This window comes from Sinohyriopsis cumingii, chromosome 15, assembly GCF_028554795.1.
Source record: "Sinohyriopsis cumingii isolate HCF-2022 chromosome 15, ASM2855479v2, whole genome shotgun sequence".
NCBI lineage: Eukaryota > Metazoa > Mollusca > Bivalvia > Unionida > Unionidae > Sinohyriopsis > Sinohyriopsis cumingii.
The window spans coordinates 114,754,968-114,773,072 of record NC_142975.1 but is presented as its reverse complement, the minus strand read 5'-3'; the positions used below and the strand labels follow the sequence as shown (position 1 = coordinate 114,773,072).

Below are 18,105 nucleotides of genomic sequence, written 5' to 3'. Positions count from 1 at the left end.
ATGTAGCATAATGTATTATCATGCAAATGGCTTTCAACCATGGATGTTTAGTATAATGTATTATCATGCAAATGGCTTTCAACCATGGAAATGTAGCATAATGTATTATCATGCAAATGGCTTTCAACCATGGAAGTTTAGCATAATGTATTATCATGCAAATGGATTTCAACCATGGCTGTTTAGTATAATGTATTATCATGCAAATGGCTTTCAACCATGAAAATGTAGCATAATGTATTATCATGCAAATGGCTTTCAACCATGGAAGTTTAGCATAATGTATTATCGTGCAAATGGCTTTCAACCATGGAAGTTTAGCATAATGTATTATCATGCAAATGGCTTTCAACCATGGAAGTTTAGCATAATGTATTATCATGCAAATGGATTTCAACCATGGAAATGTAGCATAATGTATTATCATTTATTTTTAATTCCATTCAAGAAATGCATTTGCATTTTGTTTTATTTTTGTTCATCATTCATTATTCTACATTGTGCATTTACACTCTCATTTTCTTCAAGATGCATCCACAATCTTGTTTGCACTCATTCTGCATTTGATTTCATTTACATTCATTATGCAATATGTTTGCATTCCTTCAACAATCCATTTTCATCTCACTGATTAAATTACCAGTCTCAGGGTCAGAACCACAAAATACGCGGATTAGACAAATATAAAAAATGCAATGCACAAACAAACAAATCATTTACAACACATTTGTGTACAGTTATATATTTGTGTGTATTTATAACATATGTTTGTAACATTTGTGTACATTTATATCATATTTGTGTACATTTATAACATATTTTTGTGTACATTTATAAGATTTGTGTACATTTATATCACATTTGTGTACATTTATAACATCTGTGTACATTTATAACACATCTATGTACTTTATACAGGAGTCAATTACCAAACAAAACAGCTGTGGCTACAACAGTTGTTGCTTGTGATCCTGGCAGAAAAGACTGACTTTTCTGTAACTGCTTCACAACATTGATAGCTGGATCAAACCTGGATAGGATCTGAAAATTAACATAAAACAGCTCTCTGAGTCTAACAAAATGGCAATATTTTGTACATACCAAGCGAGAATTCTATCTTAATGTGAGTTAACATCCAAAACTAGACTTGTTCATACCAAGCAAGAACTCTACCTCAATATGTATTAATATCTTAACCCAGATTGCTGTCTGTAAAACATGTATGCCCCCACTGCTGCACTTAAAACCAAAAAATTCCAATCTTTTTAGAAATATGATGTTGATGATATTGTGGATTTAATGCCATTTTTCAGCGTACAATAGGCTATACATGGCAGCAAGTATAAATACAGTGGAACCTCACTATAACGTGATAATTGGGGTCCAAAAAATTGGATCGCATTAATATTAGGGTCACATTAATGCAAGGTTTTACAGTATTTAACTTTTTTCCGAGAACAACTTATTGGCACATATATGTGTATTCATGTCTAATGTATATGATGAATAGGGTATCAACACCGTTTACTATCGTGCCATCATGGCATGCATCTATATAATGCATGTAATTCCACTGAAAAATTGCAGAGATTTACAATCATCAATCATTTTTTCCCCAGATCATTGTGTCTGAATTCAACATCTAATATATAGCATGAACTGAGTATCAACACTGTTTACTTACATTTTGATATGTTACCGTCAGTGCTTGCAATTAATCCATAATATATGTAATTCCATTGCAAAAATTGCATACATATTTAAACTATTCAATAATTTTATCACACTTCATTATGTGTCTGAATTGAATGGGAAAAATTAACAGCAAAATGAGGGTAAGAAAGACTAAGCACGTGCATGGTTCATTACGTTCCAGGGTCTATGAACAGTGTTTGTGCAAATTTCATACTGCTAACATTTTCTCATGTGTTTCCATGTACATTTATCCATTGCAAATTTCCAATAATTAACACTTGTACGCCTATTCGTTTGAATAACTACACCAAGAATAATAACAATCAACACATGCTTTCAGCGTGCACATAACTGTTACTTCAGATTTTGTGAATATAGAAAGAAACGTGTGAAAACTACTACACTAATCATTGCGCAACGTGCAGAGAACGACTTACATTTGTGAACTTGCTTTTCCATAATTGTAAAATATTTTTTTTAAAAATAGGAAATTAATAATGAGTTCATAAACAAACACCATACCCATGTAAAACCAGAGAAATAAGTGCAGTAGGCCTGAAATGGTCATGAGTCACTTTTATCCAAAAATTTCAAGCTGAATGCATGTACAATTTCATACCCTTTCAATCTGCAGCTAATAAAGCGGACATGATTTACTGGTCAACTGATTGCATCTAATAACACCACCAAGCCCAGCAAACATGTTTGGCCGCTTTTGTTTTTTTATGTTTATTAAATTGTAAGAATCTTTTATCAACCACCCCATTGTTTGCTGCTTGGTTGTGTATGCAGTTAAAGAAGAAACACGTTGGCTATTGTTTGAGCAAAGATTGTATACAGAATTTATTGAAGACAATCACAAAGACAACTTTGGCTTTACTCATGAACCAGTAATAAATTTGTTATACACTATTACAGGTACTGTGGAAAAAAAATATTTTTTCATGTGTGAAGGAATATTCTAAATTTTGTGAGCCATGCCACGACCACATTATATCTGAATTCGCGTCATAGCAGGGTTGCACTGTAGTGGAGGAAGAAGCCACATAAACCCCAATAAGAATATCAGACCCATGGAAAGCTTTCTCACACTGGCTTAGCCCAAGACCTGAACTCATGGAATGAGGTGAGATGGCAATGTTCATTAAAGGCAATCTCTTTAAATTACTCAGCCACCTGGAGCCCCAGACAAATCTGAAATACTGCTATGACAGGTAATCTATTCAGATCATCTGCATATAAATACAAAGATACATAACAAATTTAATTTGTCTACCTCAAGTTGGTTTTACTAAATTGTCCTAACAATGTTCCCCTCAAGTCCAAAAGGTTCCAAATTATGTAGTAACAAATATTACTGCAATGGCTTGAAAATGTACTAACTTAAGTCATTTCCATTTGAATACAAATATATTTAGCTACCAAATTACCTGAATTACTCAATCAGGCCATGAAGATGTCTGTCCCAAAAGGGCCAAATCCAAAAAGTTAAAAAATGTTTGAAATGTACTTTCTGGGGAGATAAAACTTAGTTATACTTACCTGATACTATAGAATTCCTTACCTTTCCCAGGATGCCAAGTATCCAGTCCAAGCTACATAGTCTCTTGTGCAGCTAAAGGTCCAGAATAGCAAACGAACATGATCCCAGTAATTCCTTAGTCATAAGCATATGCATATGATACACCTTCCTCTTTTGACTTGGATTTAGACTACATGACATCAGAGTGGGGCGATAGGATGGAATCTTTGCAAAAGCAATGTCATATTACAGAATTATAATTAGTTTTAGCACCCCCTCTTCATCCTGCCAGCACATTTTAACACCAGTAATACATTAACTGCCACTATTGAAACTGCCAGTTAGGCAAGTGTCTGATGCCCTCATCGATTATTGGAATGTCGTATAACAATACTATGCATTTACTATTTACATAGGATAGTTCACTATTGTGAGACTTGGCCACATGTCACCCAATGATCCAACAAGTAAATGTCTTTTTGCACTGGTGTACCAAAGATCAATGGTAAAAGGATGAAAAGGCAGTGAGAGGACCACAATGCTTTTTGATAACATCAGCAAACGAGGAGTGATTCAAACAGGCCCTAAGTAGCAATAGCCCTCACCTCATGGGCTTAAATTCTCCTGAAAGATGGGTCTACCTTGGTGGGAGCTAAATAAGCTCTTTTGATAATGAAGAAATCAGTCTTGAAAAGGTGGCTGCTCAAATATCAGAGGAACCTATGAGGTAGAAAAAGACAATTCATATGCTTTCTTTAAAGGAAGTCAATCAAGGCTGTAACTGGGCAAAGGAGGCTATCTTGATCATCCCCTATACATATATGACTGAGACAGAATGAAAGTGGCCAATTCTTATCCATTAGTCCAGGTCGACAAAGAACAGAAACTGAATCATAGTTACCATTCCTCATGCAAGAAAAAAATCTTATCTAGATAAGTCAGTGTCCATGCATGGGAGTAAAGATGAAGACGAAAAAAATCCATCACACATTACACTACAGCATGTTTTGATGAAATGCTTCCAATGTGTCATGCAGTGAATAAGCTCCAGTTAGTTCTGACTGGTGGGTACACTTTTACCATAGACCTTAACAAACAATCAGAATTGAATGTAACATATACCACTGTATGACAGCATTAGGCATCAAGTTCAAGAACAACATTTAAAGCAGCAGATGAAGAGGGTGCAAGTGAAGTCTCTGTTCGGGGAACCAGATCTGCAACCACATTCAGAATTTCTGAAACAGAGAGGTTACAAAGATGAGCTGACCACAAAGCGATGGCCATAAAAACACAAAATCATACCAGTCCTGTCTGATAGGATCCTAACCTTCCCTGAAAGGTCAAGAAATTCTTCCCAATGTACATAAAATCCAAAGAAGGGATGAAATTCAACTTCTCTACATGCTGGGGATTAGATCCAGGTGATTCTGTGTCAACCGAAAGAGAGAATTTAGGTTCCTTTGAAGTGTATATCCAAGGATACTCATCAAGCAGTCATCAAAATGTTGGTTAGGGGGATCCTTAAAGACTTCAGGTGAAATTAACTACTATTGAACTCATCACCCTGGTAAAGGCTCTGAGCAGAGGCAAGGCTAATTGGTGGAGCCAAAAACTAAAATATCCTGGCCAAGAAAAAACCAAGGCATCTCCTGTGAAGCATGAAGATGAGAATGTTAAGGTATGCATCTTGCAGATCTATGTAGACCTACACGTCTTTGAGCCTTATGATGTTCCTGATGGAGCCAGTAGTCTCCATCTTGAAACATTTTTCCATCAAGAAACTTGTTTAAGCTGGTTGGAAAATTGAGTTTAAACTCGGAAAGGGGAAGACTCACTACCAGGTAAATGGTGTCCCCAAATCCCAAAGGTATAAAACGGGAACACAGGGGAAGGGGGTAATGCCTATCTTATCCATTTTCCAGATGGTGGGAGCAAAGCCCACAGGGAAAAATGGAATGCTGATCTGATCCCCTACCCCAGACATGGGAAGCAACTCCCTTCCTTCCTAACTCATGATCAATTTAGCCCAGAGTCAATCTACTTTACAGGCATTGTCTGTCGACTGATAAACGCTAAAATGTTATGTATTACTGCTATTAACACTAATGTGAAAATCTCTAGTCTGATGATCAATTTATAATCATTACAAGTCTATAATATTTTATGGATCCATGTTTTGTAGTTTTTTTGCCATGGCACTAAAATATATTTACAATGAGTAGACAAGTTCAGGGAATTATACTCCCTACTTAAAACTGCAAGTACTTAGGAAAATGACCATGTTCAGACATCAGACATCACACTATACAACACTGAATCTTAACCCTTTACCTCACAGAGGATACGGATTTTTAGGCCTTCGATACACATGTAGCAAAGTTACCCAGTGCAGTGCGCTATAAACAGAACACCTGTTACCTATTTGACTCCATACACATTGGCCTACCTGTTAACTGTTAAGTAATGTAGTGTATCTTACATTTAACAGCAATTTTAACCATTTTACATTTTTGGTACACATCTATTATGTATGGAAAAATTTAAGAGTTAAGCCTGATCCTTATAGCTGTGTAATTATTTTTCATGGAAGAAGTTTTTATGTGCTTTAAAATCTTGAGAGAACTTGTTCACTGTCAAAACAGTGAAGCCACGTGACCAACTGTAGCTGCCATTTCTCATACTCGAAATTTAAAAGTTTTTTTGTCCGTGTCTACATCACTAAGTCGTCTGAATTTGATAATTTATAAAAACTAATTGCTGCCTACATCAATTTCATAACCTATACCTAAGTTATTGAAGCTTTCATAGTTGTGATTCTAATCATGAAAACTTCGTAAGAACTGAAGAAATCCCTGACCTCCATTTGGAGAGTGGAGAATACGACCCAGTTACTTTAAATAGCAGATTTCGACAAGAACATAAACAGTGACCATGTGATCTGACATAATGGTCATTCACAGAAATGAATGTACCATATTTACCGCATATGTTGGGACACAATAAAATAATTATTTTTTTTTCCTGTCCCAGAACTTATGGTAAAACATTTTTCATTTTTGTCATATGTCCCAAGACTTAAGAAATGAAATAAATTTGTATTGCATTTGTGCTTTGCCCCCCATGTTGCTGTCGTTGTTGTCGTTGTTGTTGTTGTAGGGTTTAACGCCATTTTTCAGTACACGATAGGCTATACACCCCCATGTTGCAATAAAACAGATAAATAAAACGCTTAATTGATAATAAAAAGAAAGAAACTAGCCTTATGTTGTTATCATTTATTCCTTTTTCCAACATGAGCATTAAAGAATAAAATATTTCCACAAAATCCGTATAAGTGGCATAGGCTTCCATACTGTAGCGTGTATCAATTATCTCCAATACCACACACCATGTTGTTCACTGACATGAACATTGACAAACAATTGTTTGTGGTTGTGCTCAAAGGTTTGAACGTGATATCCGACTGAAAACTGGAGCCAACAAAATTGCAAACAAGATGGAAATAGTCAATCGATATCTTGAAGACACCATATACGCATGACACGATTTTGGGTGAAAAATAAAATAATCAAGATTTAATTATATCCAGGTCTACTGTATGACAGTATGTCGCAAATAAAAATCATCATTTGAAAACACATTCACTTGGATGCAAGTGACAATCTTTTCACCAGCTTGGGTTACAAAATTATCCTTACTATTTACCCGCAGACATCAGTGCACCTTTGTATTAACTGTAACCACAGATGCCAAGCATATAGAAGCCCTGGTGGTGAATAAACATGACTGGCTGCAAGCAGTTAACTACTTCTTTGAACCTACTGACAGGTCATCAAAGACAAAAGGTTATTTTTATTACAAAGCAATAATAATCAAACGATATATTGAAGACAACTTCCATTCACGCACAGCACGGTGTTAGGTGCAAAATAGCCAAGATTAATTTATATCCAGGTCTACTGTATGATAGTATCTCTCAAATAAAATTCATTATTTGAAAACACATTCATTTGAGTGCAAGTGACAATCTTTTCAATGGCGCGGGTTACAAAAGTATCATTACTATTTACCAGCAGACATCAGTGCACCTTTGTATTAATTATTACTACAGATGCCAAGCACATAGAAGCCCTGATGGTAAATAAACACAACTGGCAGCCAGCAGTAAACTTCTTCTTTGAACTTACTGACAGGACAGCAAAGACAAAGGTTTTTATTACAATGCAAGCCGACGTCGGAAGCCGAATTTGGACTTGGAAGCCAATTTTTTCAATACAAAGGTTATTTTGTTGCAAAGCAAGCTGACCTCGGAAGCCGACTCTGGATTCTTTTAAGTGTGCTGATACTTTTTATTTTTTAGCTTTGAATATACAAAGACGGCCAAGATATGAAAGCTAACTTTGGTTTCTTTTCACCACTATTCACGAAAATTTTGAAAATAAAGTGAAACAATGGAACAGTTTTTAAAGTTGCACAATATAGTGCTTCATGCACAAACATCGATGGCCCAGCATCATCCAGACGATCTGGAGAAAATAAAATCACGTGATGAATTCGTGAAGGCCAGAAGAGGAACAGATCATTTTGCCGACAATATGATCATTAACGTGGATGAAACTCTAGTGTACTTTGATCGCATTCCTGGATGGACTGACAATAAAATGGACATCAAAAGTGTTGAGAATTAGCAAGACTAGTGCAGATTTGAAAAAATCTGACTTTTTTCCTTGCAGTTTCCACTTCAGGTGGTGTGTTGCCTCTAACAATTTTTCACGGTATGAGAAAGCTAACAAAAAATATTCATGTACCAAAAGAATAGATCTTACACGTGCAGGAGAATGGTTGTGTTCATGAGATGCTGCTACACTGGATCAAAGAGTTTTATCTCAAGTACACAGTTTTATATTTTTTTAAATAAAATTTCAGCCAGAGTGCAATTTCCGACATGTAATTTTCGAATGATTTTAAAGGTGTCCCACAACTTACGACTCAAAAAAAACCGATGTATCCCAGAACATTCAGTGCACAAAAAATTTACTTTTAAAATTAATGTATGGTGTCCCATGATATACGGTAAATATGGTAGTATCTAATAAGGGGTTTTCCCCAAAGGTGGCGCTATGAAAACCCGCTTAAAATGGCTGATGTTTACAGCAGGCATCAAAAGGTACTTCCAAGTGAATGGAGTAGAGGCATGCAAAGGAGCTTCCATGCAAATGGTGCAGAAGCATCCAAAGGATTAGAAGCATGCAAAGGCGCTTGCATGAGGTAAAGGGTTAACATTAAAACTGTCACTGCCAAGTGGAAAAGTGAAAATTATGTTTAACTTATAATTTTCCAAATACAGGCTTAACAAAATTGTGTGCTAAAGATGATACCTTGGTTGATTCCTCAACAGATTCCCTGAAACACTCAATGTCCAGCAGATCTGTGGAAACCTCAACAATGTCCCATATAAAATCTTCTATCACAATGTATACTGGGGGTGCTTGTGTCAAGTCCAAGTTGTAACTCTTCACAGTCACATCTGAAAGACAAGATAAAATTCAATTCATGAGAATGTGTAGTATTTTTTTATGACAAATTTGAAACCAGTCTGTTTAAAAGTAATCTTGTAATAAGCAAATACCTTTAACTGATATTGTACCCCATTTTTATATGTCCCTTTTTTTTAAGACCTTTTTATGCAAAATGTGGGACAAAAGCTGAACAGGTTTCTGAAGTCATGACAAGTTCGTATAAAATTAATTGTAACACAGAGGAAAGACAAGTGTTCCATGGAACCTGACATTTCATCTACATCCATATGGAACCTGGCATATCATTGGCATCAATATGGAAATTGACATCTCATTTGCATCCATATGGAACTCAAAATATGCATCCATTATGGAACCTGGCACTTCATCTACAGCAATACAGAACCTGGCATCTTAAATGCATCAATATGGAACCTGGAATCTCATCTGCATCAATATGGAACCTGGCTTCTTATCTGCTTCAATATGGAACCTGTGGTTTCATCTGCATTAATGTTTAACACTATAACCCTACCACACAACATCCATATACATTTACACAAAACTTGAACATTGTTGACCTTATTGAATTGACTGAAACTCCACACATAACAGCATATAAACTTTACACACATATCCTAATATTTCAGTTGCCAACATCAACTTGTGTTGATGATTTCTGAATTTCAAAACTTTAAAATATTTTTAACTATCATGCTTTCTGCTTTTACATGTAGGCAAAACAGGCAATACTGGAACTCCTAGAATATTAGCACATATAAACTTTAGATGGTGATGGTTGTTGTGGGTTTAATGCCATTATTCAGCACATTATTGGCTATACATGGCAGCCAGTATATCTGGTAGAAGAACCCAGAAAAATCCCAGGAAGAACCAATGACCCAGGGAAGTTATTGGCAAGCTTTCTCACATACCTACATTGTCCAAGCCTGAGACTCAAACAAATGTGGACAGAGGCAAGATGTTGGTGATCTGTAATGGTGAGTGCCTTAGATCACTATGCCAACTGGGGAACTATAGTAATTATGGTCAAATGAAAGCAGCATAAAATGTACAAGATATGTGACATTAGAACTGCTCACAATAATGAACCAAGCTTTCTTCTTAACACATATTAACCCCAAGCGACAAGTTAAAGTGGCAGGAGGTAGTAGCCTTCTGCCAAGCTCTATAACATCATGTTCATGCATGATACACTAAAGTCAGTGGTATTTTAGAAAGGTAGACAGATGTAGCTCTACAATGATACCAAATAATCTGGAATTTCTTGTTGCACTACAAAATACAGAGGGAAAAACCTCATTTATTAGACCTGATTTTTTCTATCAAAAATTGGCCCGTGGTCGGGATCAGATTTTGTGTCCGGATTTTAGACTTTTTGGTCTCAGATATAAGGCAAACTGATATGAACTGCAAACATATGAACCTTTGCAAAAGGTAGGATAAGATGGGCATTTGGAATAAAGAATGGTCTCGATACAAAAATAATAGCTCCATTTAGCAAAAGAAAAAAAGAAAAAAAACGAACTCCAACTTTTACCCTTCTGCTCATGCATGTGCCAAATAGCCAATGATGTTTCTAACACAACTATGCAGTATGTTATTCAAAGATCACCTGGGATTTTGGTGTTTTCAGATCTATTCACAAACAGCTTTCAAAATGTCCTTCCTACTTGAATTTCAGGTGAAAATGACAACAAAAAAACAGAGGTTAGTGTATTAAAGAGTACATTTTGATGACGTCACCAAATTTGAATAATTCTTGCGTTTTTAATCACTTGTGCATCAACATTGCACATAAATTACAAATGTAGCCATTTCATGACAATTTGTAAAAAAAAATTTAAAAATCCTTCCGACAAGTTAATTTGGCAGGAGGTAGTAGCCTACTGCTGAGCTCTATAGTGTCATGGTCATGCATGATACACTAAAGTGGGTGGTATTATAGAAAGGTAGACAGATGTAGCTCTACATTGATACCAAATAATCTGGAACATTTTTTTTTAATTACATGTATATATTTGATGAATAACTTTCTATAAAAAAAGACATAAATTTTAGGGTTTACAAATGGTTTTGTGTTGTATATTCATGGATTTTGTACAATATTGTGGATGTCAGAAGGATACAGGAAAGAAACAGACATAAGGTAGTTATAGCATTTATTTATGCATGGTTTTAGTCGATAAATCAATTTATTATACAGAAAATAACTGGAACAATTAGCCCATATCCCAACATCATCAGCTAAAAAGTTATCATTTGGTTGCAGCAGCATTAGGCTCTGGTAGTCAGCCCACAAATCAGATACAGTAGGCTGCAGTAGTCACCCCAGCAGCCAGGTATAGCCAGGCCACAAATCAGATACAGTAGGTTGCAGTAGTCACCCCAGCAGCCAGGTATAGCCAGGCCACAAATCAGATACAGTAGGCTGCGATAGTCACCCCAGCAGCCAGGTACAGCCAGGCCACAAATCAAGATACAGTAGGCTGCGGTAGTCACCCCAGCAGCCAGGTATAGCCAGGCCACAAATCAGATACAGTAGGCTGCGGTAGTCACCCCAGCAGCCAGGTATAGCCAGGCCACAAATCAGATACAGTAGGCTGTGGTAGTCACCCCAGCAGCCAGGTATAGCCAGGCCACAAATCAGATACAGTAGGTTGCAGTAGTCACCCCAGCAGCCAGGTATAGCCAGGCCACAAATCAGATACAGTAGGCTGCGATAGTCACCCCAGCAGCCAGGTACAGCCAGGCCACAAATCAAGATACAGTAGGCTGCGGTAGTCACCCCAGCAGCCAGGTATAGCCAGGCCACAAATCAGATACAGTAGGCTGCGGTAGTCACCCCAGCAGCCAGGTATAGCCAGGCCACAAATCAGATACAGTAGGCTGTGGTAGTCACCCCAGCAGCCAGGTATAGCCAGGTCACAAATCAGATACAGTAGGCTGCGGTAGTCACCCCAGCAGCCAGGTATAGCCAGGCACAGTAGTGAGCTATACACTGGCACCAGTAGTTAACACATTAACCACTAGCGATGAGTTAACGTGGCAGAAGGTAGTAGCCTACTGCCGAGTTCTGCAGTATCATGGTCATGCATGATACACTAAAGTGGGTGGTATTATAGAAAGGTAGACGATGTACCTCTACAATGATACCAAATAATCTGGAATTTCTAGTTGCACTACAAAATAAAAAGGGAAAAACCACATTTCTGGGACCCAATTATTTTTACCCAAATTTGTTTGGAATTTGATTTGTGTCCGAATTTTAGACTTCTTGGTCTCAGATCTAAGGCAAACCGGTATGAAATGCAAACAAACAGATGAACCTTTGCAAAAAGTAGGATAAGATGGCCATTTGGAATAAATCCATTTGTCATAACACAAAGTATTATTATACGCAGCATACCTGCCAAAACACATCATGTCAGACTTACTGTTGAAACCCCATGACATAACTGTGTATTGAAAAGCATGATTTTTTATTATTCTTTGAGAAAAAATGAGTTTAGAGTATGCCCATTAAATGTAGTATGTATAAACGATAAAAAGTCCTGATTGGAGTTGATACAAATCTATCCTATGGTCAGTTTGAATAGTGGCAGTTAAATGTCAGGTATGGATAAGATTTCTTTATTTCAGACTACATAGTCCATACATCTAAATTTAAAATAAAGATATAAAGTAAAAACATTGTAAACATAAAAGAGCTGCTTTTTAAAACCAAACTGATTATTGGAGATTGTGACTTCACATCTATGCAGTATGATGCATGCAAATATTTTTAAAATAATAGTCATAAGAGCTATAGGTCTGTAGTTATTTTTGTCTGCCAGGTTACCAAGTTTGCTTTTTTAGTAATGGTATAAATGTAACATTTGTGAAATCATCTGGTACAAAGTTATGCACAAATATACAATTAAATAAAATCATCAACAGCACATGAAGTCTAGCATCTGAAAATTTAAAATGTTTTACAAATAAAAATCTGATTCTGGACATTTACCACCATTTTGTCTTGTAACTGCACTTTGCATCTCAGATAATGTGATTACCTCAATATGAGCAGAATTCAATGATGAGAACATATGCTTCTTATTCGATTCATTTTTACACTACTGAGTAAGTCTTCAAAATGATTTTTCCACATGCTGCATATATTATTCTGACCATGGTTCCCATCAATGCAAATTGGATGTTTATTGGAAGTTGTTGTATTATTTTGTTCAACTTGTTTCCAGAATTTATTTTGGTCGACATTTTCAAATTTTTGTGCTAGCGAGTCTGCTCTGTTTTACTTCCTCCTTCTTACATAATCTAAGAGCATACTTAAATTGTATAAACCACTATTTCACATATTACATAACAGGCTGACATTAGTTATGTATGTTGTGTTTGAAGACGCATTGGTTGAACCCATTGTGTTAATTTACATAGGTAAAGATCATAAAGTGGAACAACCCGATATAGGTAAATCTGAGATGCCAGATTTAGGAGAAAAAAACAATATTTACATATTGGCTTGAATGAGAATGTTAAGAAATCTGTATTAAATATTACTGACAAGTTTGTGAACAGTGGCAATGTTTCTTTCTACCTTTCTGCAGTACCACCCACTTTAGTGTATCATACATGACCTTGATGCTACAGAGTTTAGCAGTAGGCTACTACCTCCTGCCATGTAAACTCGTCACCAGGTGTTAAGGTGTTAAGTTTTCAGACATATGATCTAGGTGGGAAACAACTTTATTCATAAGGTATGGTATAGAAAGAAATCTTTTAATTGTCCCAAGACATATGGTCAAACAGGGCATATTGCTTGATACATAAAAGTGTTCTGATGGGGAAAAACTAAGAACCGCTAAAAATATTACTTGAAACCACTCAAGTCATTTACACTTCTTGGAATTAAATCTGACTGCAAAAAGCAGTACCCCAGTACTACTGTAGTAAATATATAGAGACAACTGAATCAATAAAAATTTCTTGTTAACTGGTCTATTCAAAATCTGTCCATGGCTGGAAAAAATCACAGTAACTAATTCTTTAGCTGTACCTATACCTACCTGTTCAAGAGTATCATGGTACTTCCTGACCCATCAAAGGAAATCATGCAACATATTCAATAGTCCTTTATAACTTCCTTTATGAAACATGATAAAATTAAAAGTAATGTTCTAATCAATAACTATCAAGTTGGTGGACTGAATATTCCACACATTTAATCTTTTTATCATGAAATTAAGATCATGTGGATTAGGCCAACGGTCAGCTCTACACCTACACTGATACAGATAATTTAGGGACTGATATCACCTATTAATTAAAATCTGTAAAAAAATCTGCAGACAATTTTGTCTGCACATATTGGTGTACATTTTATACACTTACCGGTATTTCTCAAGGCTGTTGAGCTACCAATGGCTGTAGTTTTAGCAATATGTAAATACTATTTCCATATAAAGTCCTGTTTTTGGGAACTTGTACATCCATGTCGAATAGCACAACCTTATGACCTGTTGACATTTTGAATTTCATGCTAGATATGACTGTCACCTAATACCAGTGTGTCAGCTAATTCTTTCCTCCCTGCTGAAAGTTTCCATGGAGAATGAATCAGCTTGGCAAGCTGATTCTTTCCCCCTCTAGTTATTTCTTCCCCACATACAATAAATTAGATTCCCCTCCAGTTATTTTTCTCCCCCCCCCCCCAACCTCAACAACCAAATAGTTTCTTTTCATCAATGGACAATGGTAATATGCTTAATGCCCATTTGTTAAATATCATACATGTAATGGATCACTTGACAAATAAGGGGGGGGGGGGACAGAATCAGCCAGAGGATTCTTTTTTTTCCTACAACCAAATTTCTTTCCATTGATGGCCTTGGCATTCTTCACAAGAACAAGAGCTCCCTTTTTGAAAGTTTTAAAGGATTTATTTCTTTTATCAAAATTTCTCTTCTGGCAGATCTGTGCATTTTTAACGTTTTCTGTTACAGTTTGATCTATAAACTAAATTGTGTTTGTTAATGTTTGCCAGCACGTCATGAGAAAACTTATTGCAATCTCTGCTTTGGCTAGGTGCAGAAATGATATAAGTCTTCCTTACCATACATAATCTCAAAAGGTGTGAACTTGGTAGATGACAGTACACTTATCCTGTATGCAAACAAGGTACTGGGCAAACAGACATCCCAATTTTGGTGCTTGGTCATTGTTTACCTTGGATAGCATTTCTTTCAGGGTCCATTGTGATTTCATCTCTGCCCATTGGTGTGTGGATGGTATGCAGAGGAATTTCTGTGGTCTATATTAAACTCATGTTTAGTTATCTATGAGCTTGTTTGTGAACTCTTTTCCCTGATCAGTTATAACTGAGTCTATTGGACCAAGGCAACGTATGATATTTGTTGGAGAGACCTTCAGCCTCAGATCACTTGGAAAAATTATCTGCAGCTCCAACAGTTTATTTGTTTCCATTGTGTCACTGGAAGAGGACAGACAATATCGAGTCCAACTAAACTCTACACTTTGGATGGCACTGGTACACGATTCAGAGGAGGTGCTGCATATATTGGTCCTAGATTCACTTTACTGCATTTATCGCAGTCACTGACATTTTATTACATCTTGTTTCATTCCCTTTTAGTAATACCCATCCTGGCATTTCTCACATATTTTGTCATGGCCTGTATGTCCACCAGTGTATTTACATGTTATAAAAAAAATATAAAAATTCAATTTTACTTCAACAGTACAAGAAAAGGATGTTTTTCAATTTATAATTATGTGCTGTGTGTACTGCAAAGAGAAAGAGGGGAGTATATATGAGAGCCCTATTAAGGCAGATGATGAAATTGGAGGGAGCAAAAAAGAGAGGAAAGGAGGGAGAGGGCTAGTGAGAGAAGAGAGAGAGAGAGTGTGTAAGACCAAGAGCTAGAGAGAAAGAGAGATAGAGATGAAGAGAGTAAGGAATAGAGATAGAGAAAGAGAAAGACATAGAGGAAGAGAGCAATGGGGAAAGACAGAGGAAAGAGGAGTATATATTAGAGTACCAGAGAGATGGTGAAATGGAGGTGGCAAGAGAGGGAGAGAGAAGGAACAGAAAGAGAGGGGAGGAGATAGAAGACAGAGGAAGAAAAAGAAGAAGAGGGAAGAGAGAGAGAGAGAAAGAGGACAAGAAAAAGACAGTAAGGGAGTGAGAGGACAAGACAAATGAGAGGAAGACAGGGAAAAGAGATGGAAAAAAAGAGAATGGACAAGAGAAAGATGAAAGACAAGGCAGCAGGAGAGAAAGAGAGAGATACAGAGAGATGACAGTGTTGAAGAGAGTCAACAACTTTAAAAGCAAATATATTCAAGCATACACTCTAATAAGGAAGAATCCCTATATGTTTAATAACAGATAGAATCAGTTAATTAACCAAGTAATATGCAGTTCTAAATAAATCTAATCACTCACTTGAATAATGATGGATAATTGATCTTGATAGACTATGGACATATCAATATATTAATTAGCTTAGCAAGAAGTGTTAAATTGTTTTATTGCTTTCTTGGCAATAGACCCAGGCACTGAAAATTTTATCTGAGTAACCTGGAACTTCACATTATTATTAAAATTACTAATTTTCTAATGTACTACTTACCAGAATCAAGGCTTGCTAGGACTGTTAATGATTCATTTCTTCTAAGATCATGGCAGTTTTCTTTTAAAGAATACCATTGCTTGCAGTAAATCCTTTAGCCTTAATATGAATGAAGTGCTTTTCACTCTTTCTCTTGTTGAGATCTTTGATAGCTGCCAGATTTGCTGGGTTGGTGCCATCATTAACATATGATACTATACCAATATATGACTTTACATGTAATCATCACACCTGTAACACTTTCCTTTAATACACATACAGTGAGGATCACCTAGAATACGTGAGAACATTGGTTGCAAACTTCCAATTGTTTTCTTTTTAATTAGCAATTTCAATAAAATAATAAATTATTTCACAAACTGCTCATAAAAACTGACAAATTGGGACAATCATATTTCTTTAAAATAGTCATATTTGCTCATTTTAAATTCTAATTATATATAAAATCTAAACAAAATAATAAAAACATATGAACCCCCTCAATGATAAATGAGTATAAATATATTTTTTAATATGGTAATTTGTAACATAAAATATTTATCTTAATATGGTTGGTTATAAAAATAAACATTCATTTTCAGGGGGGGATTTGTTGTCATAAAATTCTTGAAATAAGTAAGTATCAGTTTTTATAATTTAGTTTTGCTAATTAATTGCTCTAATGTATAAAAAGTGTACTTGTCGGAGGGAGGGCAGCATCACCTGGTCATTTTTTTCCCCAAAGGGAAACTTTCAGCTGAAGGTGGAAAGAATTGGCTAGCCCATTGTTTTGGAGGTGGAAAAGAATCACCTAGCCAATTTTTTCCCCAGTGGAACTTTCAGCTGGAGGGAGAAAGAATTGGCTAGCCAGTTGACCAGCTATTTCCCCTGGGGAAAGAATTAGCCAGCTGATTCTTTCCCCCATGAAACAAAATTGGCTAGTCAATTCTTTCCCCTGTGAATCTATCAGAGGGTGATAAATTTGACTATTACACCAGTAAGATTTGCATGCAGAAAAATTGCATATTTTAATAAAAAGGTGATATCAGACACACACATCATCTATCAGTGTCAACACAGATCTGGAGGTTTGAGTTATCAGATGATATATGGATAACCATTCTGTACGGAAACAACATCTTGTAGACATACTTGAAGAATCTGGAGGGGACAATATACATTTTTTTAAAGAAAGGAGGACTCCTTAAATGCTTTTGGGAAAGATCTCTTTTAAGCTTGGTCAAGCATTGGATGACCCCACAACCACCACTGAAAACATTTTGTCAATGCCACTCAGGTAAGTAAATATATCTAGATAAAGATAATACAATTCTTCAGAAGAATTGGTATGAAAAGTCTATATATTTATCAATGACATAAGGAAGATGGCACGTTTTTTCCATACGAGCTCATACAAAATTTAATATCCATACAGCTCTCCCTTGTTGTAACATGGTAGTCAGAGTCCATAACCGATGACAAATAATTATAGGTTACTGCATTTCTATGGGAAAATATGCACGAGTTTTGGGATGGAATACTGCACAACCTTGGGAGTGCAGTATATCCTTCCAACAAAACGAGTTCCGATTTGCAGAATTAAGAAAATACATTTTGAGGAAATTCAGGATGTAAAACTAAGTACATTTTATTTTGCCATTCTTATCACCAGCTAAAGAAGAGAGTATATGACGTGTCAAGTGTATGTTATTTG

General features: G+C 36.0%; 1 protein-coding gene across 2 annotated transcripts in view; it reads right to left on the bottom strand.

Moving 5' to 3' along the window:
* The window catches only part of LOC149782530 (fatty acid synthase-like), a 207,642-nt gene that overhangs the window by 140,638 nt on the left and 48,899 nt on the right, over positions 1 to 18,105 (bottom strand). For both annotated transcript variants that reach the window (XM_089933967.1, XM_089933968.1), the window contains exons 12-13: positions 8,599 to 8,747; positions 930 to 1,041 (exon numbers count right to left, since the gene is read on the bottom strand). In XM_089933967.1, coding sequence (XP_089790093.1) covers positions 930 to 1,041; positions 8,599 to 8,747 — 261 coding nt within the window. The remainder of the gene's footprint in view (positions 1 to 929; positions 1,042 to 8,598; positions 8,748 to 18,105) is intronic.